This window comes from Eumetopias jubatus, unplaced genomic scaffold (genome assembly GCF_037043125.1).
Source record: "Eumetopias jubatus isolate StellerSeaLion01/CBP00866 unplaced genomic scaffold, mEumJub1_p1.0 scaffold_9, whole genome shotgun sequence".
Taxonomy (NCBI): Eukaryota; Metazoa; Chordata; class Mammalia; order Carnivora; family Otariidae; genus Eumetopias; species Eumetopias jubatus.
Window position 1 is genome coordinate 19,381,280 of NW_028274815.1, and position 24,391 is coordinate 19,405,670.

Here is a 24,391-nt window from a genome sequence, read left to right on the forward strand (position 1 = left end):
GACGCCCCAGAAGACACAAGTGGGGTCCCCATCCCCTACAAACACACACACAGAGGCGCACACACTCCTCCCCTGCATCCGTACCCCAGGGCCTCTCTGGCCACAAATTCTCTTCTCCTGTGATGTGATTCAAAGTGTTCGGAGTTGCCGCTAGCCCTTGGCATCTGGGCTTTCCGTTTCATTTCTCTCTTCACCCGGGTAACTGAACTGATCATGCTCCCAGCTCTGGTTCACTAATTCTTGCAAATCCTTTAAAACTATTGATTTATTTGCTGGGACTGTGCTCTCAGGATTCTTGGGCAACACTGGCTTTTGCTAAAGCAGGTCGGGGAGGGCCGTGTTTCCTTCACTTCTTGTTTCTCTTTCCTGCCTGCCCCCTGTCTTCTCCTCCCCCAGGACCTCCGCCATCCCTTCTCTGTGCCATCCTGTCCCTTACTGGGGCAGGTGGCTGACTTTACCAAAGCCCTGGCTGGCTGGACCTTTAGGGCTTAAGTCTTCAGGATGCTTGCAACAAAGCAAGGTTCTATGGAACATTGCACATGAGAATTGAGGCTTTGAGGTTGTGTCTGGTTGTTGGGATTTTTACACTTTGAGATATCATCTCCTCCTCTGGGTCCTTGTTGCTCTTCTGTTTCCCTGGGTCCGGGGTGATGGGTGAAGAAGTTCTGGGGTCCCTCACTTGGCCTCTTCCCCAGCCAGCCCCTTTGCAGCCCACACAGTCTCACCCAGCCTTCGCAGGAACCCAGGTGGAAGGCAGGTCAGCCAGGGCCTCTGGATGGAAAGAGGATGTGGTGGTCGTTATGGCCAGTTGAGGGTGAAGAGCCCAGCCCCTCTGGGGATCCAGGGCAGTGAGGGAGGGAAGCAGGGCTCCCTATGGGCCTCCTCTGCCCCCCACTGCCCACTGGCCAGGAAAGGAGAGTAGCAAGAACTCTCCCTGGATGAAAAAAGCAGAGGTGCGTGATGACGAATGTTCAGGCTCAGCACCTAGAGCCCCATCCTCTCCACCTGGGAGGCTGGGCTGGGTTGCAGGTAATGGTGGCGACAGCCCCCCAGCTACCTTCGCTGAGCTCTGTCTTCCAGGGCAAAGACGTCTAGAGTTTATACCTATCTGGGGGCACATTCAGTACTGCTCCACTCAACACACATCTTTATTCAATTATCTGGCAGGGGCCAGCTACAGATTCTCGTATGTATTTGGAAATCTGACGTCTTGCCCCTAAAATAGTGAGTGGTAAAATAGAAAGTTATAAAATGGTAACAGCCAAGGATAGACCGCAGGCTGGTGACTGCTCATCGTAGAAAGGCCTCTGTACTCACAGCCTACGATGCAAAGCGTGGGGACCCATCAGTGTGAGGGGCACGTGCATGATGCTGAAGGGACGAGAGGTAGCAACCAGCACCTGGTTTCTGAATGCCATGGCCCAGGCCCAACAGGGAGGTCGGCTGCCCTGGGGGGCTGAAGACAGGGATGGCGCTCAGAAAATCTTTCCCTCGGCCCCAACCCTGCACAGACTCTCAAAGACCTGGGGTTCTGCTTCCCCGTCAGAGCTCAGGGCCCCTTCCACTGTTTTCCAGGCCAAAGGCCAGGCCTCATCCTCACTGCCCACCCCCTCACCCCGAACAGCAGTAGCCCCTTGGGGCAGGGTCCGGCTTTCTCCAGACATCGGCCCTCCATGCATCCCACCCCTCTATACCCCAGGCGACCTGGGTGACTTTTCTCAATTTTCCTCCCAGGCCCACACTCTACAGTTCCTAACACAAGCCAGTCACAGGGACCTTTGCGGGCACTCCAGCCTCAGTGCCACACGCCTGCCCGCCCACCCCCACCCCAGCCCTACTCAACTGCCCACTGCTCATGCAGTCAGGGTGCTGATGTGCGACTTGGGCCTTTGCCCAGGCCGACTGCTAACAAAAGTGTCCTCCTGTCCACCGTTAACAAGTCCCACTCACTTCCCAAGACCCAGCCAAGTCCCCGATCCCCGCGTGCCTTCCCTCCTCCACTTGCCCCCTCTGCTCCCCCAGTGGCCCCGGGCAGGCTCTGCTATAGGGATGTTTATCAGCCTGCATATGACAGTATAACCCATGCATCCCGTGTCGGTGCCACTCAGGGTCACGCAACACCAACCACAGACTACAGCTCTGAGAGTTCAAGAGAACAAGAATTTATTTGAGGCTGGGGATTGGGGCAGCACAGGCAGATCGATCTCAGGGTCAGTACCCACTGGCACCATCCCCCCGTGCCCCACCCCCCCGCCTCCGGGGTTGCTCAAGCACCACTGAGCCACCGGCTCAGCCAGTTCACCACAAGCACTGTGGTCCTCGCTGGCTGGCTCTGCGTTCCACCTAGGACGGCCTCGGACCAGCTGAGCCCAGGTCTCGTGGCTATGTGTCAGCTGCCAGGAAACTGCTCCCGCCAGACTCACTCCACAGGGCCCAGTTCCCTGCCCATCTCAGAGTTCTCCCCAATAGAAGGGGGTTCCAGTGCTAAGCAACCCAACTGACCTTTGTCCGCTGCAGCATCTACCTCCCCCATCAGACTGTGAGCCCCTTGAAGATGGAAACTGATTTCATATTCATAGTCCAGGTCCTGACACATAGTAGGTCCTCAGTAAATGTGTATAGACGATGAACTAGTAAATTAAGAAGAATACCCCTTGTTATGTGCATTTGGCTCTCCACCCATGACACCCCTGCACTTCCTGGTCACCCCACCCCAACCCTCCCTCCCCAGGCCCCTCAGCTCTCCCTCCATAGAAGGCCATCAGCACCACCACTGACCACCACCACTGTGTCCCCACTGAGCTGCACTTTCCCCTGGGACTATTGCCCCCTCCCCTGCAGCTCCCACCCCAACCCCAGCTCGGGGCCCAGTGCCCTGTACCTGGTAAATTCGGAGGAGGGGCATCAGACTGGGTTGGAATAGCTGAAAGGAAGTGTCTGATGGTGTGGAAAGGCCAGGGGTGGGGGCAGAGTGTGGGGGGTGCGGGGGTGAGGCCACTGATGGTGGATTCTGAGCAGACTTTTTGAACGTAAGAGACAAACCTGACTCTCTCACCCTATCTCATAAAATTCACCAATGGCCCCAGTCTCTTGTGGGTTAAAGACCACAGTGGGTTTGTTTCTTTCACAATCTAATATGGGCCTGCCTCTTACACCACACACACACACACACACACACACACATGCTCATACACAACCACATGTTCGCACACACCATATGGTCATGCCCACATGCTTACATACACTACACACTCCAACACACACACACACACACACACACACACACACATATGCATATGGTTCACACCTGGCCCCTCCAGCCCACCTGGTGAGCTGCTACACATCTTTCCAGTGTTTTCTTCACCGTCCCCCCCACCCAAGCCTCCCTGTGCTCCACCAAGCCATGCAGCAGTCCCTCCTCTGAGCCTCCTCTACCCAGTGCTTGCCCCACAAAACTCCCTCACTTGGCACCACAGTCATTGGTGGTGGTCAAACCGTAAACCATATGTTAAACCATAAACTCCTCGGGTCTGCAAACAGACCCCCACCCACCCCCATGCCCAGCCCACGTGTTTAATAAGGAAACAAGTGGGTCAGACAGACACAAGGCGTCTGAAGCTCCCAGAGTCTGCCTCCGAAAGGGGATGTCCATGCCTCAGCCTTACTCAACTGTGGACTTAGCACCCCCAACCTCTCTAGAGCCCTCCCCACTCTCTACCCTGACCCCTGGGTGCTTAGAGCTCTCCAAGGTGCTGAACTTAGTTCTCTCACGTGGCCCAACTATCTGTCCTGGCCTCTGGACCCTGTAGTCCCTCTAGCCGAGAACCACCGCCCACCTTCCACAAATCTACCCTCCAGTGGAAAAGAAGCAGTGTCTCTAAATATGCTAGAGGTAGAACACAGTTTCGCAGAGGCACAGGGGGAGGAGCGAGCTCCCCATCCCCACCCCAGACAACAGATTCAACTCTCTCCCTGGGGCCACACACAAGTCTCATCCACCCCTGGTCCTGAGGACCAAGGCCCCTCAGGACACCCACCTCCCTGGTGTCAAGTTCTAGGCCTTGGAGTGGCCTCCTGCCTCACAGAGGGATTGTCTGGCCACCTTCCCTCCAAACCCCCGACCTCCTAGCTGCTCCCAACCCATCTGCTATGGCCTCCCTGGCACTTGCAGACCCCACCTTCAGGCTTCTGGTCCCCACAGAGCTCTTCGGTGTCCTGAGTTGACTTGCTAGGATGCTTAATTCACTGCATATCCGCCCGTCCTGGCTCTGGCACGTCAGCCTGGAGTCCCAGTTCCTGCAAGCTGTCTGCACACTGCCAACTCTCCTAAGCCCCAGACTTGCCACCAGGTCTCCTAGCCCTGACCCCCATGACATTTTCATCCTCTCTTGTTCAGAATGTGCCCATCACCCCTCGGCCTTCATCCTCAAAACAGGGGAAGGAGCCGGGTGGAGGCGACTTTTCTGGGGGCAGAAAGGACTAACAGCTCCCAGTGTCCACCTAGCCAGGGCCTTTCCCTCCGACCACAGCTTCAGGCTTTGCCCACTGGCCTTCCCTGCCCAGCCAGCGGTTGCCCCCACCTCTGCAGTATGAGGATTTTTTAAAAATTCTAAGGAGAAAATTTTTCATGACTTTTCTATCCCCTTGGAGCGCCTGAGAATGTTCCCACTGGAAGATAAACCTCAGTTCTGCCCTGCAAATGCATATCATGCACCCCCTAGTGTATAGCCCTGGGGCAGGAACTGAAGGGACAGAAAGGCCCATCAGTGCCAAATTCCACTGCCTGAGAAATAGGTCTTATCACCCAGCATTGGACAACTTGGGAAAGGCAGGCCGATGAGAGGTGGTGACTGTCCTTAGGGCTCTTTCCCTTTCAGATAAACGGTAGGAATTAACCTTTGGACAACAGGACAACCAGGAGGTGTCCTCACTAAAACTCTAAGTCAGGCAAGAAGTCTGAGTCTTCCACGCTTCCCTTCTCTAGAAGGACGCGTTTCCTGGATGGGCCCACCTGTGTGAGGCTGTCGGTAGAGGACTGCCCCTCCAACTCCGGGTGGGCATGCCGTCCGCAGGTGGTTTTATCCTGTCTTACCTAGAAGCTAGGGCCCAGCTGGTACTCCAGGTCGATTCTAAGCTGTTCTTTGGGAAAGGGGATGTATCTATCTGATCGGTCAGGGGAAGGGGAGGAAGAAGGGCAGCATTCAGCTTGGGAGCCTGTCCCTGACTGTCTGTGGCCTGACTGAGCAGCAACAACAGGAAGCTCTGTTTGTGGAAGGTCACCATTTGTCCCCGCAGTGTCTGCACATGCCGGTCTCCTCCACTCCTGGACAAATTATCCTCTGGGTATGCCTGGCACAGTCGTTGCTGGGCTTTCTCAGTATATTTCACAACTGCTCTGAGTTTATAATTTTTTCAAGTCCTTTATCAAATATGTGTCATAAATACCATTGGAATCAGGAGCATTTATCACCTAGCTGGGTTCGTTCTTGAGCTCTGAAGAAAAAATTATTCGGCTGTACAACCTTTCTCGGGGCTCTGATTTAATGGACTTCTCTGCTGCAAAGCCACTGAAATGCGTTGCCTTTTAATATTTGACATCTCTTCCTCTTTATTACCACCTCAGACAGGCCCTTCTAGTCCAGCTGGAATGAGCCCATTAGTCTCTGACAAATAACTTGTGTCGTTTGGTGAAAAATATGCAGAAGCTCAGCTGCAATGTCATCTCCGGGGTTGGTTCTGTTTGTGGCCTCCCTCTTCTCTAAACAAAGCATCCAGGTCCAGGCCGACCCTCCCGAGGGTCCACTTCTTCTCAGAGGTCGCTTGCTGCTGGGTCCACAGAGCGAGGTTACCCGCCACTTATAACGGGGTTTGAGCTGGCATATTTAAGAGGTGTCCATCACTGAGTGTCAAGAATTGGCCTCACAGCAGCACTGTTCACAGTAGCCCAAAGGTGGAAGCAACCCAAGTGTCCACTCACAAATGAATAGGTAAACAAACTGTGGTGCATCCATGTAACAGAATTGCATTCAGCTTTAAGAAGGAAGGAATTTCTGACACGTGCTCCAACATGGATGAACCTTGAGGATGTTATACTAAGTTAAATAAGTTTGTCAGGAGAAGACAAATACTACATGATTCCATGCGTACGAGGTACCTAGAGTGGTCAGATTCATAGAGACAGAGAGTAGAAGGGTCACTGCCAAGAGCTGGGGAGAAGGGAATGGGAAGCTATTGTTTAATGGGTACAGAGTTTCAGTTTTGCAAGATGAAGTATTCTAGGGATACTTACTAGAATACTCTGTAAATGTGCTTAACACTACTGAACTGTCCACTTAAAAATAGTTGTGATGGTAAATTTTACTGCAATTAAATTAAAGAAAAAGAATTAGCTTCAAACGCTACCCATAAAGGAGACCCTGATGGAAGGGAAGTTTCATGAGCCCTTGAGCCTTATCATTTATTCATGCTTTCTGTATCAGTTACCTCTTGCTGCATAACATACAACTCTAAGATTTAGTGGCTTAAGACAACCACCTCTGATTTAGCTTGTGATTCTGGTCTGCACTTTTGGCTGGACTCAGCTGATCTAGGTCAGGCTCAGCCGATATTGGTGGGGGCTGGCCGAGGTGCATGGCTCATCTTTGCTCCATGTGGCCTCTTATCCTCCAAAAGACTCACTCAGGTTTGTTCATAGGGTGGTAGGGGCAGGGGTCCCAAGAGAGTGAGCAAAAGCAAGCAAATTTTCTTGAGGCTGTGGCTCACACTCACACGATGTCCTTCCAACCACATTCCATGGTCAAAGCAAGTCACAAGGGCAGTGAAGATTCAGAGGGTGGGGAAATGAACTGCACCCCTCGATGGGAGGGGAGACAAAGAATTTTTGTCATCTACCACACCAACTGTATGTATGCCAGGCCCTGTGCTAGATGTTGAAGATAAAAATATAAATAAATCACAGTCAAGTGCAGGAGACATACACGTAAATAAGTAATTACAACACACAGTGTGCTCTAAAGAAATAAGCAGGGGATGCTGTGGGAGCAGGGAGGAGGGTGAAGAGCCAGGGGATGTGGGAGGAGGAAGGGGAGGAGGCAGAGGCTTGGGACACAGTAACACCTTAACTGGTACTGCAGGACAAAATGGTAATTAGCCAGAAAAAGGAAGGAAGAGAGATTGGAGCAGAGGGCAGGGAGAAGGGACATGCCTGGGGCGCAGGGAGGCTTCAGGGGGGAGTGGGGGAGTCTTGCTTCCCCTGCTCATCGTCCTTGATGGGTTTATTTAAGCAGGGAGGTGTTGCTGGGTTGCTGGATGGCTTAGGGCCAGAAACAGCCAGACATCCTCAGAGCCTGCTGCCCCTGACTCAGGAGAAAGAGGGTGGTGGCTCAGACAGAACCACCACCCTCAGGTGTTCCTGAGGCCAGGAGAAAATGGACAGCAGAGATTTCTAGGCGGTAAAAGAGGCGGGCTTGGTGTGGGGAGGAGAGGATTCAAGGGGGAGATTCGGTGACCTGGACCTGTGCTTTCAGCCCAGCAGTCTGGCAGCAGAGGGTTCCCCACTGAGGGGCAAGGCCAAGGGCAAAGTGCAGCCGCTGTGTGGCCAGGCAAGGGCGAGGGGTCCTGCAGACACAGGTGGGGCATCCCACCCAAAACCCGGGAGGCTAGAAAAGAGCTCCCTGATGTCAGCCAGCAAGGAAGGACCCTGAGGTCCAGACTTGCCCCTCCTCCACAAGCCTGAAGCAGCCAGATTCCGCAGGGTGCCGGGGTGCTACTGGGGTCTACCCCAAAGGCCCAGCCCCTGCCAGCCCCCTCCCCGACGCCCGCAAACTGCCCCAACTGGGCACAGCCCAGCTGGTTGGAAAGCTTTCCCAGGACCCCACGTTCCCCGAGCCCCTCACACATTAAGTGGTTGTCCTTGGCCGAGGCAGGGGCCTAGGCAGGAGGGCAGTTTGTACCTGGAGCCGGTGCTGGCTTCCTCCTGTGGATCCAGGGTCATGCTGTCCCGAAACCCAGGCTCTCTCCGGCTGGGCGCTCAGCCGGCAGCAATAAGCACATACCGCCTGATCAATACTTGGAATGCGCTTGGGGCCCTGCTGTGAAAAGGAATCCCCTGGTGAGCACTTTCATAAATTGAAAATTTTTTTCCGAAACTGAGTAATCCTGCCCAGCTATTAAATCCAGATTTCCGCAAAGTGAGAGTAGAAAGCGCTTGCATTTAGATGGTGACCTGGACCTCCAAGCGGCCCCTGGATCCGGCCAGAATTCCCAAGACAGCAGGCGGCGCTGCGGGGCTGGGGCTGCAAATGGAATCTTTGCTGGGACCTTGGTTGGAAGTCCGAGCTTTCAAAACCAGAGTGCTTTGGGCCCAGGAGGAGTGGTAGTTTGCAACCGCTGTGTTCTCCTGGCCCCCTGGGCCTGGTTAATTCAGCGAGCCTGCGGGGCTGCATCCGTCCCTCACCGCAGCCTGACAGCGGGGAGGCAACGGAGCAGGTGCCTCTCGGTCCTTGAAGGCACTGAGCACCTAAAGCTGGGCAGCTTGCCCAGGGTCACAGAGCCAATGAGTGGCAAAGCTGCAACGAGAGCCAGGATCCCGGTCGTTGGAATTCCAGCCCAGAACCCTTTCACCCCCACGTGACTTCACTCAAAAAGCTGACATCACCACCTGGCTCCTGTTTTGGGGAACGAATTCAGTTGGTGGCTCTTCTTGGAGCTGCTGTGTGAGCGTAGCAAGGAGTTGAGCCTCAACCCAGCCCGACCCTGCGGGCTCCCCCACGGCATCGTACCCCCCCACCCCCGAGCCACGCGCTCGGGCTCCCCCACGGCATCGTACCCCCCCACCCCCGAGCCACGCGCTCAGGCTGCAGGTCCTACCGCCTCGCCTCCCGCCCAGGCCCCAGACATGGCCTCCTGCACTTCCCCCCTGACGCGTCCCACTGGCCCGAACCCCAACCCCAAACTGAACTCACCACCCCCTCCCTTCCCGGCATCCCTCCAGAAGCCTGGAAGTGGTCCTTGCACCTGCCGGCCTCCGCCTTCCCTCCAGCACCGAGGGCCACAACTTCCCAGCCTAAATACTTGTCTTCCTCTGTCCTCCATCCCCATTGTCGCTCGGGCCTTTGTCCCTTCTCACTTAGATCATGGAGCCGTCACCGCCATCGACAATGACATCATGCCTGCCACCCACTGAGGCCCACGGCTAACAGTTTACCATGGGCTAGCTCATTTAACTTCAACGAAGGGGAAACCGAGGCTGCTGGGACACTTTCCCAATGTCACGCAGCTGATAGGAGGCAGAGTTCGGGTTCTCCCCGAGGCCTGGCTCTGAGGCCCAGCGCTCCCCCACCTCCCTCCTGGCCTCCAGCCTCCAGCCTCCACCGTTCCTCCCCGGCCTGCGTCTAACGGGGCTGCTAGGGAGATTTGTCCTGGCAACCAGATCCAAGCCTGTCACTCCCCTGAACAGAATCCCGTGGTTCCCTGGTGCCCAGAAGACTGAGCTGGAGCCCGCTTGCAAGGCTCTTCAGGTCTGAACCCACCTGCTGCCCCATCTCGTTGCTTTGTTCCCCGTCTGCCCCACAGGCGCCCTCCACACCCTCCACCTAGTGCTTCAGGCCCTGCTGGTCTCCCTCGTCCTTCTGGAGGCCCCAGCCAGTGCCCCACACACACCCCTGCAGGTGCCCTGCCACGACTCCAGCTCAGCCTGATGTGGAGTTGGTGGTGTGGTCAATGATTCAGCTCTGCCCACACAACTCAGACCCCCTTTCTCCCTGTCTGCCTTGGTCTTCAGCAGAACCAGAGCCCTGTATGTCCTCGCAAAGATGGACCTGCCTGGCCTCAAAGCCCACAAGCCCCTGCCCATCCCTGAGCCTGAGCTCAGGGATTTTCACCAGGCTCTGGGAATAGAGCAGGAGCCTCCAGCTTCATTTTGCAGATGTAGAGACAGAGTCTGAGAGCACAAGGGCTTGTCCGAGGACATACGGGTGTCAGAGGCAGAGCTGGGCTCAGGAGGGAATCCTGACAGGCAGCCAATGTCGGCCCATGTGGACAGAGACGACAGGTCAGGCTGAAGCAGGGCATGCTGGAGGGTGATTCCAGAACACCAGCCTGGGTGCAGCATAGACCTGAGGGCTCAGGGTGTTGGTGGGGGGCTTGGAAGCAAGGCTCAGTTCTGCAGGCCCCCTCTCCCATTCACCTGCTAAAGAACGTAACCCTGCCTAACAATAGTCTAGGTCATTCTGGCCAAGAATCTGGCCTCTGATGTCCAGCAACCAGCAAGTAGGGAGTCCACTGGGGACGGGCAGACAAGGCAAAGCTAGTGGGAGCATTGGTCATCAGAAGGCCCTAACTTTCGCAAATGAGAGTTTCTGTCAGCGAACCAGGGTAGCTGTCAGGCTCTCTTCCTTCCCCATTCTGAGCCCTGAGGTGGGTCTAGGAGACAACCCAGGTTTGGAGCCCACGGGCATGGGACACTCTCTGTGCCGGCCCCGGGTGGCCAAGACACCAGGCAAAGGTAGGTGTGCGTCAGGGTTGGAAAACCCCAGAGGCCACTTGGGGGGCACCTCTCCCATGGCAAAGCCCCAGCTGAGGGCGGGAGTCCGGAGAGAATACCCAAGGAAATGGGAGGAGGTGCGCCCAGCCCCCCACTTCCTGGCAGCCCTCCCCGACAGTCCCGGAAGTGTGCAATGGAAGTGCTCTGCAGGCCCCCGTTGCACCCCCTCCTCCCTCGGGGCCCCTCTCTAAGAAGCTCACCCTGTGCCACGGCTTGAGTGTCTAACATAAGGGACGCTGTTTTTGCAGGTTTTGTGGTTTTTATTCCTTTGAACCATATCCAGCCCATCTTACATCACAATGCCATGCTTTACTTGGTATCCAATACATCAGCCCTCATTGGCACTTGGAGAACTCGCTCTGTAGTTATACGACAGTTTTTAGTTGTCTGTGATAATGTATTCTCTATGTTTCCAATTGTCAGTATGGGAGTCTTTTCCCCCAGCCTCTCAATTTCTGGGTTTGAGATATATATATATATATATATTTTTTTTTTTTTTTTGTATTGTATTGTTTTGGTTTGGGGATTTTTTGTTTGTTTCTTTGGTTTTTTGTTTTTTTGTTTTCTGTGGGGGTTTTTTGTTGTTGTTGTTGTTGTTTTTTGCTTTTGAAAGTTGTTATTCCTTTGGTTCTGCAGCCCCTCCCAGTTGCTGCTTGTTTACGCATTGTTTGTGACTTCTTTTGACTGTCAGTGTTGAGCCAGTCTTGCCAAGAAACAGTATCAAGTATTTTCCTATTTCTCTACTTCTTGAAAAGAAAAAATTTTAATTAAAAAAAAAAAACTCTTAATGGGAACCTGGCCCTGTCTGTCTTCTCTGTTCTGCAGAAATGTTGAAGGAATTGAACCAGCAGCGCAGAGCGAAAGCGTTTACAGACCTGAAAATTGTTGTTGAAGGCAGAGAGTTTGAAGTCCACCAAAATGTTCTAGCTTCCTGCAGCTTGTATTTCAAGGACCTGATTCAAAGGTTTGCCTTCCTTCCAGCTGTGGTCGGGTCTGTTCCTTTGTAGGACGCTTTTGTGTCGCTTTTCTCCTCCCCTCTCTTGCAGGTTCCTGAAGCGTGACTCCCTGTCACAGAGCCAGTAGCCATCTCTCCTCCCCCCCCCACCCCCGAGTACCCTCTCACACACAGCCTCAGAGCAGCCACGGCCCCCAGCCCGCCCCCATGCAGCTTTGCTGGTCACCAAGGGCTTCTGCCAGCCGTAGACAACACCCCTGCCCTGCCCCGACGATCCCGAGTTCTCAGTGGCTCACAAGCCCTCCGTGAGATTAGGAGGGCTGTGGACTCCACTTTGAGGGACCCCTGCACACTGTCCCCACTGGTTCAGCACAGGGTCCCAGGCACCATCATCACTGCTGTCGATAGTGACCTTAATGCCAGGAAAGCACATCGACCAGACTGTCCCCCAGCTGAGGAGCACAAGGTGCCCACGGTGCCGCTTTTCCACAGCTGGAGTCGGGGAGAAGAGACTTGTAGCCAAATCCTCATTCACGCTGCACGCCTTGATACTTGTGCACTGAGCCTAAACCAGCGTTGTCTGAGCACAGACCAGGTGTGTCCTAAACACGGTCTCTCTCAGCCTTTGCTCCTCCCCCCCCCCCCCCGCCCTCCGCCCCGGCTATTTCTACCTGAATGAGTTTTAATGGTGCATGAGCATCTTTTTTTTTTTTCCATTATGTTGATTTTTTTTAATTTGTCTGCTTCATACCCTCGCAAAGAAGTCAGGGGCCACCTTCTAGCTCCTTAGCGAGGGAGAGCAGCCGAGGGGGCCGGCCCAGGGTAACGCTCCTGTTTCTCTCACCCATCAGCAGATTAATGCCGCTGCTCATTTTGCCTTGCAGCCTCTCCGGGGCGGACGCTGAGCCGGGACTGGGCTCAGAGTGGGAGGACAGGACCTCTGCTTGCTTCCCAATGCTGTGTTTGGACTTGCCAACTAACCCCAGAGTGACTGTGTTTTGTTTCAGGATGGCACACTGGCTGGCATCTCCTTTCCAATCTGTTGTGTCCTTTCACTTAGAGCTGAGCTGCCCGGCGTGCAAGCCCCACCCAGCCGCGCTGGCCCCAGCCATGCAGGAAGGGGCAGGCTCTTTGTGACTTCCAGTCTCATGGACAGCTTGGGGCTCCCGCCCCCAGTGCTTGGGTTCTCTCTGTCCGAGCACAGGGGTCAGGGGCATGAGCTCTAGGGTAAAGGGGCACGTCCAGTGGCTTCTTCAGGCCAAGGGAGGTCTTTGTGCTGCCACTCTTGGCAAATTCTGGTACTGGCAGTGACCGGCATCCTAGGGCTTTGGTCCCTGCTACAGACCAGCTGGAGAGCACAGAGCGGGCAGGATGCAGGGGCAGGTTGGTACTAAGTGATGGCCCAGCCCTCAGCTAGAGAGATGTGGGCAAGAGGAGCACAGGAGCCGTTTAACTGTCTTTAGAACCTCACACGTAAAGCCAAACTCTCGTACACAACAGAGGACACCAGTTGGTGGGAACCCAAAGTAGTGAAGGCTTCTTAGGCCCAGAAAGAAGGAGGAAGAACATTCCGGGCAAGGGGTGGGTTGCCCGGAATGTTCTAGAAGACAAGGAATGTTCTGGAATGTTCTAGAATGCTCCAGACAAGGCATGGATTGCCTGGAATGAAAAGCTGGGAAAGAGGCCGTCCTAAGCAGTGTGGAGGGGAAGATAGCCTTCCCAGAGATGGGTGTGAGCTGGGGTGAGATGGGCGGGCAAGTCCAACCCCTGGGCTAGGGCCCTGGGCTTGGTCTGAGGATGTGGGGGCCGTGAGGAGCAGTGGGAAAGGGATGTCCGCCTGAAGGTGAAAGACCTGTAGGATGTGCCTCAGGGGCCCTAGCCAGAAGTGATGGGCGCTGGAGCTAAGAGGCAGTCCCTAGAAGGGAGAGGGCACCCCCCTGGGAGCTAAGAGACCTGGGTTCTACACCTGACTCTGCCACTTGTCCTATGACCCCGGGCAAGTCACGTCCTCTCTCGTAGGCCTCAAGTTTTCTCATCTGTAAAACAGGAGGTTGGTTCAAACGACATCCAGGTTTCCTTCAGCTCCAGCATCCCAGGGTGGCGGTAAGGGGACGGGCACAGCCAGCCCTGCAGAGGCTTCCCATGTGCAAGCCCCAGGACATGAGAACAGTGAGGTCACAGGGTGGGAGGCGGGTCCGGGGACCAGAGTCAGGGCAGAGCCGGGGGCACAGGGGTGAATTGAGCGTCTGGCACAGCAGGTTTCAGCGTGGCTGAAGGATGCCCCAGCAGAGATCCCTGCGAGGCAGCCAGATAAATGAAAGATCTGAACGCAGAGAGGTCTGAGGTCTGGGGAGACCCCTTCAGCGTACAGGAGGCTCACTCAGGGAGGAGGGAAGGCCGAAGCCGAGCCCAGAGGCGCCCCTGTGGGCGAAGGTCACAATGTTAATTTGTGGCTGTTTTAAATTTTACTTCCCTCGTCTTTTTTTTTTTTTTAGGATTTTATTTATTTATTTGACAGAGAGAGACACAGCGAGAGAGGGAACACAAGCAGGGGGAGCGGGAGAGGGAGAAGCAGGCCTCCCGCTGAGCAGGGAGCCCGATGCAGGGCTCGATCCCAGGACCCCGGGATCATGACCTGAGCCGAAGGCAGACGCTTAACGACTGAGCCACCCAGGCGCCCCTACTTCCCTCATCTTAACCTTGGCGTCCATCACCATTTCCCTCATCTTAACCTTGCCCATTGCTGCAAACAAATTCCTTCTGTGGGGAGGAAGGCAGACTCTGCAGAAAGGTGATTTCCTTTCTGGGCCGTGTAAAATCCTGGAGAAGTTCACAGTCTCGGTGGTCAGGGAGCAGCTGATGTGGTTGCCCTGTCATTTCGGGCTGCGACCCCGGCGACAGTGTGCAGCGGCCAGGATGGCCCAGCAGGAGAACTGAACCTGCAGCAGAGGCTTCGCTCTCTGGCAGCTGCACTAAAGAACCAGAGGGAGGAGGGACAGTCTGTGCCCTGGTCCTTCCTTTCCTGGGGGCCTCTGTGAGCACCGTCAGGGCCGGTGACCCACTGCCGTCCCCCAACCCGCAGACCTGGGGGCTCAGGCGGGGCTCCTGCCCACCTGCAGCCTGGGGCTGGCCACGTGGTCACCACTGCAGCCCCCCGCCACACCCCCGGTGTGGACACCCTCACCTGGCACCACAGGACAGACATGGGGCAATCAAAGTCATTCGGCCCTTTTAGCCCAGCACACAAGCAGGAGCCCCTCCCATAGGAAACCCTGGACGAGACAGGTCTCTGCCCTGAGGAAGGCCACAGCCTGATGAGGGGAACAGTAAAGAAGTAGGAGCAGGAGAGCAGACTGAGCACAGAAATGGGGTTTAGAGGCCCCCAGGCAGAACGCCCAACTGTGGGAAGAGGGGCGGTCAGGGACAGCAGGGGTGTCAAGGCCCAGCACGTGATTCAGCATCACTGGGGGGCCACGCGCAAGGTGGCGATGCAGGGAAGGAGGCCAGCGCAGGAGGCCAGAGCCGGCCCGCGGGCCTTTGCTTTCAGCCCGGAGGTGCCGTGGTCAGATGTGTGTTTCATAAGGACAACAGGCAGTGAGCGGGAGAGCCCGGTCTCCCGGCGTCCTCTCCTGACCAGCTCAGCTGCCCGTGAGCCCCAGGGCCAGGCAGATGTCCTGCCCGCAGCGCCTGTTCGCCAGGCCCCAGGCCGACCCCCACTCTGTCCACACACTCTGCCCTCACGTGTGTGTGTACCTTTGGTGTGGCTGCAACAGCTTCTCTCCATAGCCTTCCCTTATTTCGTTTCAAACTCTTCTTTTTCCGCTGATGGGGTCAAGACCCAGCCCACATCGTAGAAATGTCTAATGTCATCCTGAAAATCCTCCCACTAACCCTGAAAAGCAGGTAGCATTAGTATCCCCACTTTACAGATGAAGAAATTGAGGCCCAGAGGGTTTTAAGTAACCAGTACGTCTGGGATGGGAATTGAGGTCTGACTCCTAAGCTCGTGCTCTTACCATCCATTTGCTAACCCAGAGAAGAACAAAAAGGTAGTCCTTATTTGTGCATGAAGTCTAGACGGAAAGAAAGTGAAACTCGGGGTTGACAGTATGGACAGAGAGGCAAGGAAAAAGGATGCAGAGTTTGAGTGTGTGTGCACATGCGCCCTTGTGTATCTGTTGGAAACACTCGTAAACTGGCCACTGGATCTGCCCAAGAGGAGACACAAGTCCCACGTGAAACAGGTACCTAGGCTGAGGCCACTTGCCCCCTTACCCAGGAACAGGCCGTGTCCCTGGAGTGAGGAGCACGGAGGAGGCTCCGGGAGGCCATCGGGAAAGGCAGAGCCGTATTGAGACCCCCGGGCTTCCTCACCTCCCCTTTGTCGCCCCATCTGAGTCCCTGTGACAATCAGGGCTGAAAGCGCAGCAGGGAGAGAAGCTGTGGCTTTGTCTTCGGACGGTGCGAGGGATAGTGCCGCACCATCACTGCACCCCACCTGCCTCCAGGCTGGAGGGGGACCCCAGCACGATTCAGTGGGCTGAGCCCTGGGCTTCAGGAAGGAGGAAGGACATTTTGAGCAGACTAGAGCTAGTGGCATTTGGGGGTTATAGCCTCCAAAGTCCAGAGTCACTTCTCAACCCTGCTGAGCAGGACCTGGGTTGCCCTGGACTTTTGGGAGGCCATGAGGAGGTTCCTTCACTTATCCCCAGGAGCCGAGGAGCCCTCAGGGATGGTTGGTGCCATGGGAGGCATTGGCTACCCTCTCTGGCCGGGCAGCCTACAGGTCCCATCAGAGAGGACAGGGGTCGTCCTTCAGAGAGAGCAGAGGTACTGCCCTCCCTGCCCGAACTTCTGAACATGGCCCCCAAGCCTGGGTGTGGGCCAGGGTGTGGGAGAAAATGTCACGCCCCAGAGGAGAGCTGCCCCCTCATCACACCAAATGGGACAGAGACCTGGCATTCTACCTTCCAGCCAAAAGCCCCATCCCACCAAGTCTTTTGGAGCCAATGACACATTTTAACTCTATTCACTTTTTATAGTAAATGAAAATAGATGGACATATTGATTTGTCCAAGTTGATTTTCACAAGCCCCGTGTGTAGGCTCTGGGTTTTTCCATCATTCTTTTGGGGGAAGCCAAAGGGATCTACCTAATTGAGTGGCACAGATCCTGGATGTAGGGTTGCCCAACAGATAATAGGCAAGCCATACACCACCTTTCCCCTCCTTCCCTGTGAAGCTGGGCATTTGTGGGTGGCAGTCTGACCGTCCCCCTTTCCTGGTAGAAGAGACAGGTGTGGCTGGAAGACCAGATAATAAAAGGAGAGACTCACCCATCTTGAAGGCCAGCAGAACAACGTGAGTCAGATCCATGGCCAAATCACCACGGATGGGCCAGGGCCCGCCTGAGCTGTGAAAGTCCTTGGGACCCAGTGAGGCTCACGCGTGCCATGTTTGAGCCCTGAAGCCTGAGCTCCTAGGCATGCAGTGGGGTGGGAATCACATCGGAAGAGTGGGGTCATCCTCCTGAACAGGTCAGGATGCCACCCATATTCACCACCCACTCCATGACTGCCCCCCCCACCCACTACTGCTCCATGGTTCCCCCACCATTATTCCAGACCGAACTTGCAAAATGCAAGCATCTGATTACTGAGGTGTGTGAGGGGCAGATGAGAGACTAAAGTCTGGAGAGGGCAATTCTGATCCAGGTGAGCAAATTGCTGGTGGTGGCATCTCACGTGATCTAATATTGGGGATGAGGCATTCCTGGCACATCCACAGACCCAGGTCTGTCAAGCAAATGCTGTGTCCCATACCCTGTGAGAAGATGAGCCTAGGCAGTTTGGGTCTTCTAACAGAACCCACAGGTCCTGTGTGGGCTGGGCAGCACCGGCCTGCCCCACACGCCCATCCCCAGTGTTAGATTCATGGTCCAACCTGACAAGGCTACCACTGCCCATTCCTGCCCTGCTTCACCCCCCTCCGAGATCATGTCAGGACCCAGACTGCCCAGCAGCTCCCAGTGCTCCATGCTGCTAAGTGGAACAGGATGCTTGGACCCCAAGAGCCAGCTTAGGACAGGGACCGAAAAGTCATCTGTGGAAGACACAGCTCCCCATCGGTGACCAGGGCCACCCATCATGGACAGTGCCTCCCAGGGGATCCCTGCTCATAGGGAAGAGACCTAAGGATCACTGAGGTCCAGTCCCAAGACCGTCTGATGGTCAGTGATGGAGAGTTACCACCAGCCTCCCTCGGCCCCAAAGCTGTGTGGACAATGAACACATATGTGCAGATGAGCTATACAAGGCCTCACAGCCTGGGGCCTCACCTCCTACGGATCTTGAACTCAGCCACCCAGCAAAGCCTCCATCACGTTCCCAAGTATTCCTCCATAACCAAGGGGAATGGTCATTGTGCCCACAGCGCAGCATCTGGCCCCAGGGGCCTCCACCCACTCCCTGAATGTCCTTGGCCCAGCAGCCCCCAGCTTTCCATGGGATCTTCTCACAGGGTCCTGAACAAGCAGAGATAGCTGTGCATCATAGGGAGAGTGGTCCTCGCCAACCCTGGACAGCACTTGTGATGGTTGACACCCCATGTGCCTCCTTGGCCATGCAGTCACCACCCTGTCCCCAGGACCCTCTCCCTGGCTCAGACTCTGGGCAGGACAAGCATCTCCCACAAGAACAGCCACACACATCCCATCCGACCCCACACTCAGGGCCGTGGGCTCCCCTGGCCTTCCATCTGCCCAACACCCCTCCCCACAGGGTGATGATACTGGGGGTCCTCAGGGTCATGTGTCACATGCACTCCAGTGTGTGTGTGTGTGCGCGTGTGTGTGTGTGTGTGTGCGCGCGCAGCTCAAGTCCACCCCAGCCCTTCACTGAGCAGGATGATCTCTGCTGAAGAAACGTAGGTGGACAGGAGGGCCAGCCCGAAGTGGAGGCAGCAGTGGCTGGGGGGGCCTTGGGAGAATGTGAGCAGCCTGACTTTGGCCCACAGGCCCTGCCCTGGCCGTGGCCTAGCGGGACCTCTGCAGAGCACGAAGGGCAGGAGGAAAGGCTAGGCAGCAGCATGTAGGAATGAAGGCAGAGACGGCAAAGCCCGAGGAAGAGGTGGACCAGATGGCCCCTGAGGCCTGGGCTGTTAGATTTCTGTGCTTTCAAGTGATCACATAATGAACTATTTTTATACTTAACAAAGTTATCCAGGCATGAAAATCTATCCCGACAGCAGAGGACTCGGTGTGTTAAGTCACTTGAAAAGTCACACACACCGTGTATGTCTATGGGTTTGAGAAGGGGCTCTGCTCAGACCCTCGGCTTAGCCAGCACAGTTCCCGCTCCGCTTTCCCTCCAAGCCTGGAGGCAGGGCCCCCGCGGGCCCCGGTGACATGAGCCATTCTGTGGGGAGGGGAGCCCTGAATGAAGTCACAGCTTCCTCTGTTCCCTGGCCCCATCATATTGGTGCTTTAAAAGCCCTTGGTGGCCAGATTGTGGAGAACGTTGCTCTCGTGGGAGCATTTCAGGTTCTGCTGGGTAGAGCAGTCTCCTGGGCAAGGTGTTTTCCAGCCTCCAATTTTAGTATATGTGCTGCCGAAGCGAGCACGTTTTCCAGCCTCTATCACATAAACTCTCCACGGGACTTTAGACTTCATGCAGTTCAATCCTCTTGTTTTGCAGAAGAGGAGACTGAGGGCCCAAGAGGCAAGGTGGCCCGCCTGTTGGTGGCAGGGCTGGGGCACGCAGGTCCTCTAGCTCCCTACCCGCACAGGAGTCAGCCTCTCTTGGGGGCTGTAGCTGCTGGACACCTCCACACCCCCAGTGCCAGCCACAGGAGCGCCCGAGGGACCAGCCACAAGTCACCAGTCTTGCCCCCTGGCCTCCTCAGGAGTGGAGAGTTGGCAGAGGTCATTGCCCAGCCTCGGGCAGGAGCAGGCTCCATGCAGGACTGGTCAGAGTGGTGGAGATGGGGTGCCAAGCCAATCACCTCTGAAAAACCTGCCTCCTGACTCTTAACGCTCTGGGTGTCTTTCCTCCTGGTCACTTCTGTACTGGTGTGATTCTTGCTTCATCTTATCTGTTTCCTTCCAGGTCCAGCTTTAGGGCGCGGCTGCCAGGCCTTAGGAGCCTTTGCAATGGTTTCGTATTTCTGTAGACACCAGATACGAACATATTTATATATTTGTGTCCCTCCCCTGCTCCCCCAGTTCACAAGCCCGATGCACACTCTACACGCAGGCCACTCTGACCTCTGACCCCGTGCTCCATGTGGCAGGAGGGCCCCGCCCCGGGCCAGGTCCCAGGTCATGGCTGCTGGCTATCTGTGGCGGAAGTCCTCGGTTGTCCCCTTCCCCTCCCCCCAGCTCTAACCATTCTGTCCGTCTATCTCGTCTCGTCCTCAGTTTCAAAGCAATGTCATGAAGGGCTTCCTTTCCATGCCTAAAAGGAAACAATATGTTTTGGGAAGTAGGTGGGGTTGGACTCAGGGTTCCGGGACAGCTTGGGGCGATCGAGGGGCGTCTCCGGATTGGCTGTGTTCACAGCCGGGTGGGAGCCTCAGTCACACAGGCGGCTCCCCCCACCGTGGAGGCAGCCGGGGGCAGGGGGCCCCCCTCCCCGGGCCGGGACCTGCTGGCCGCGTGTGGCCGAGATGCGGGAGCCAACCGCAGGGCGGAACCGTATTGTTTCCCTTTGAGGCCAGTCCTGGTCCTCGTCCCCATCCACAGCTCATGCTTTTTGATTTGCATCTTTTTTTGCATGGACATGCCAAGTAGTGATAAGCAGGGTTTTCTGTTCTTTTGGGCGTCTCTGGTCAGACTCTTCTCTTTCAGATCCTGTGTCAGGTCGTTAGGTTCAGGTGTGTCATTGCTGTGTCCCTTGAGTCCTAAAATGAAGGGCGTGACCGAGGCGTGCAGGGAGATCTAGCCCTGTGAGGAGGCGGCGCCGTGGCCGCAGCCGGGCAGGTAAGGGACACCCTGGTCTCTGTGCCTAGGTCGGTGCAAGATGGCAGCCAGTGCGGCCGGGAGAAGCTGGAGCTCGTCCTGTCCAACCTGCAGGCCGACGTCCTCGAGCTGCTGCTGGAGTTCGTCTACACAGGCTCACTGGTCATCGACTCAGCCAACGCCAAGACGCTGCTGGAGGCGGCCAGCAAGTTCCAGTTCCACACCTTCTGCAAAGTCTGTGTGTCCTTTCTCGGTGAGTCCAGGGCGGGGGCGCGTGGGTCGCCGCATGAGGGGAACAGCCCCGATGGGCCCCAGAGTTTGAAAATAGCCAGGATCTAGAGGGGGAAAGGCTATGTGTACGCCTCAGGGTGCCGCTGGATCTCACAAGGCAGTTTGAAGAGGAAACTTCGGATAACTGTAGGCACCGGCACAGACCTGGGCACGTCCAGGCTAGAATAACCATTAGCCAGGCCTCAGCAGAGCTGGCAAGACTGTTGTCAGGCCTTGAGGCCAGGTTGGGTGAGGCTGAGGCCCGTGGGAGGTGGCGGGTGGGCATATGAGGGGTGCTACTGCTGGTGCGACCCTAAAGTGGGAGCCTGTCACAGAGAAGACATGGTCAGTCTCCGCGTGACCCTCGCCCCCAGCCCAGGCCCAAGCTCTGAGGCCCACAGCCACGAGGAAGCTCCAAGCCCCGCACTGACGCTCCATACCTCACACTCTCCATCTTTCTGCCAGGACCTGCAGGAGCAGAGGGAGGCCCTGGGGGAGGCAGTGTGAGACGGGGCAGAGGAAAACCCCGAGGGTGGATCCACAGTTCCAGGGACACCGGAAACGGTCTTGTGGGGACCCGGAGGCTGAAGGCAGGTCACAAGGACATGGGCTCAGAGAGGGATCCAGAGTGTCAGGCGATAGGAACAGAGGGCCACACTTCCAGGGCCCTGTGGTCAGTGGTCCTGTGCTCTTGCCTCCAGAGAAGCAGCTGACGGCCAGCAACTGCCTGGGGGTACTGGCCATGGCTGAGGCCATGCAGTGCAGCGAGCTCTACCACATGGCCAAGGCCTTCGCGCTGCAGATCTTCCCTGAGGTGGCAGCCCAGGAGGAGATCCTCAGCATCTCCAAGGATGACTTCATCGCCTACATTTCCAATGACAGCCTCAACACCAAGGCCGAGGAGCTCGTATATGAGACTGTCATCAAGTGGATCAAGAAGGACCCCGTGGCCCGTGCACAGGTAGCCCCCCACCCTGCCCGCCACTTCCCCCTGGGTCTGGGGCCCCCGTGCAGGGATGGCATCTGGAGCAAGGCTGAAGGGAGGTGGAGGTGGCAGGATGGCCTGCTCTGACCATCAGTGGGAGCATGTAGGAGCCAGTAGGCCTGGGCAGAGGAAGGCCAGAACGGCTCCTGTGGGCCGCAGAGAGGTGCAGGGAGGGAGGAGAGGTGAGAAGCCAGTCACCAGAGGGTTCCCAGGGCTGGCCTTCCACCAGAAGGAGACTCAGGCCAGCCAGAGGCCGCAGGGCCTGCAGAGAGAAGCGGGTGCCCTGGGGCTCCCGTGAGCTCAGACCCGGCAGGAGCAGCCCCACCAGGGCTCTGCTTATTGAGAGGGTGGGGAGCACCTGGGCCAAATGGAAACCGTGCTGGAGATGGGAAGCCACTGTACACGTCACGGGAGGGAAGGCAGGTCCCTCAGAGGGGACAGCTGGGGAAATTGGAGCCAGAATCCAGGGCAGAAGGAAAGGAGGGCAGGGTCCCCAGGAGGGGCATCCGAGTCACCAGAAATCAGTCGCACCCCAGCTGAAGGCCTCACTCAGAATGGAACCGCCTTGATTCTAACGTGTGAGGGGCCCCCAGGAGTTAGTGCAGACACAGGTAGCTCTCAGGAGAGCTCAGAGTCCACCTGGAGAGCCACAAAGGGGAGGCCAGAGTCGGGGAGGCCAGGGCCCAGAACACCCCGAGGCAGTCGAGTGGCAAATGGCAAGGGAACTTCGTTGTGTGGGGAGCAAGAAGTGGCACAAGGGAGGGAGGATGGGCCAGGCGCTGGGATCAGCAGCGTGGGGCTGGCTGTCCACCCTGGCCGGGCCACTGAGCCGAAGAGGAGAGGGTCCTCTGATCAGGTGGGGAGGAGGCAAGGTTCATTTGTGGAGGAAGGCAGCCAGTCAGCTCAGACAGCCCCACCTCTGTGTCTCCAGCCCAGCCCTCTGTCTTTGATTGTCTACGGCACACCTGTGGCCAGCATCCCCCAGCCCCTCTGATTCATCCACCCCCAAAGCGACACGGCTTGTGTCCCTTCCTTCAGTTCTGCGCATTACACACAACAGAAGCCTGGATTCCTCCCATCCCTCCTGTGTGCGTCGGGCCACAGGCCACCGTCACTTGCCGACTTCCTCTCCCCAGTCAGGCCCCTCACTGCACCGGCATTGCTGAGGGGGTCTCCCGAGCGGCTGCCCTGCCTTCTGTCTTCTCCATCCCCAATTCAGTCCCACCCCGCAGTCCGAGCGAGCAGTCTTCCTAAAGAACACATCTGATGGTGTAATGTCCTTGTCCAAAGCCCCCTGGGAGCTCCGTCACGCACCCTGCGGGAAAAAGCCCACCAGCCCTGGCAGGCAAGGCAAAGGGGGCGGTCAGGCTCTGGTCTCCTTCACCTCTCCAGTGTCACTTCCCCTGTCCGCTTACCACGCCCCCCCCCCCCCACCAACAAGAATCAGCTCCATAGAATTCCCCAGATGCACCTTTCTCCTTCATGCTCCCATGTCTCTGCGTGTGCTTCGGGCGTCCTACCTCCTCTCCACCTGAGGCCTGGAGAAACCTGCAGCCCTTGCGCACCCAGCTCAGCCAGCGTCCGCTCTGGGAAGCCTCCTACCCTGCACACCCACAACTCCTAACCAGACTGCTCCTCGGGGCCCCACTAGCGCCTTCTACGAATGGATCCTCCCCCAACCTGCCGTGGTACTGCGCGCACCCCAAGCTCAGAGACTGGGGCTTACTGGTCTTACTGACACTCCCACAGTAAGGGTGTCACCAATCATTTGTTGCATGAAACTAAAGCCAAGTGGTGAGCAGAGTTTGCCAGGCAGGAGGGGATTCGAGTCAGTTCGTGCAAAGCCTTCAGTGCAGGTGAGAGGGTCCGGGTGCCAATCTGAGGCCGTGGGATGCCCCTTAAGGGGTTTGTAGGCATTGGGGAGACTCAGACTCTGACGGGTGTGACTTGCAGGCCTCATGGTCACTCTCAGCCTTCCTGGGCCCTCCCACCTGTTCTTGACTCCCTGCCCTATGGACACCTCTTCAGGGCTCAGGATCCTCACTTCAGTTCCCCCGCAGCCTGGGGTGAAGCCAAGGCCGGGGACCTGGGAGGAGGCAGGAATGAGGTGCCGAAGAAGCAGATGGATGGTTCGCCCCAGGGTCAGCTGCAGCACACCCAACCTCCCCCATTGCTGTCCTCTGGCTGATGGGAGCCCCCCCATCACTGTCTAGGCCGGGGTGAGCCGTGTCTACACTCTCAAGCCAAACGCGGACTGGAGTTACCTGGGTCGTGCGGTACCACACCGGTCCTTCCTGTCTTCCCAGTACGACTCGCCAGAGGGGGCTCCATCTGCATAATCTCATCTACCCTGTGTCTCCCTGACCCTGCAGTATGCAGCGGAGCTCCTGGCCGTGGTCCGCCTCCCCTTCATCCACCCCAGCTATCTACTCAACGTGGTGGACAACGAGGAACTGATCAAGTCGTCAGAAGCGTGTCGGGACCTGGTCAACGAAGCCAAACGCTACCACATGCTGCCCCACGCCCGCCAGGAGATGCAGACGCCCCGAACCCGGCCCCGCCTCTCAGCAGGTATTGAGGGACAGGCCCCGAGCTCCCCAAATGCGGGTGCCGTGGGGTCAGCCCGACTCTGGGTGGTCCCCACCCCGCTCCTCCACGGGAGGCGCCAGGTGCGGAGGCTGAC

General features: G+C 56.7%; 1 protein-coding gene across 1 annotated transcript in view; it reads left to right on the top strand.

Annotated features, from left to right (window-relative positions):
• The window catches only part of KLHL29 (kelch like family member 29), a 300,062-nt gene that overhangs the window by 267,052 nt on the left and 8,619 nt on the right, over positions 1 to 24,391 (top strand). The window contains exons 7-10 of the mRNA XM_028099660.2: positions 11,369 to 11,507; positions 20,504 to 20,706; positions 21,425 to 21,684; positions 24,081 to 24,279. Of these exons, the coding sequence (XP_027955461.2) occupies positions 11,369 to 11,507; positions 20,504 to 20,706; positions 21,425 to 21,684; positions 24,081 to 24,279 (801 nt within the window). The remainder of the gene's footprint in view (positions 1 to 11,368; positions 11,508 to 20,503; positions 20,707 to 21,424; positions 21,685 to 24,080; positions 24,280 to 24,391) is intronic.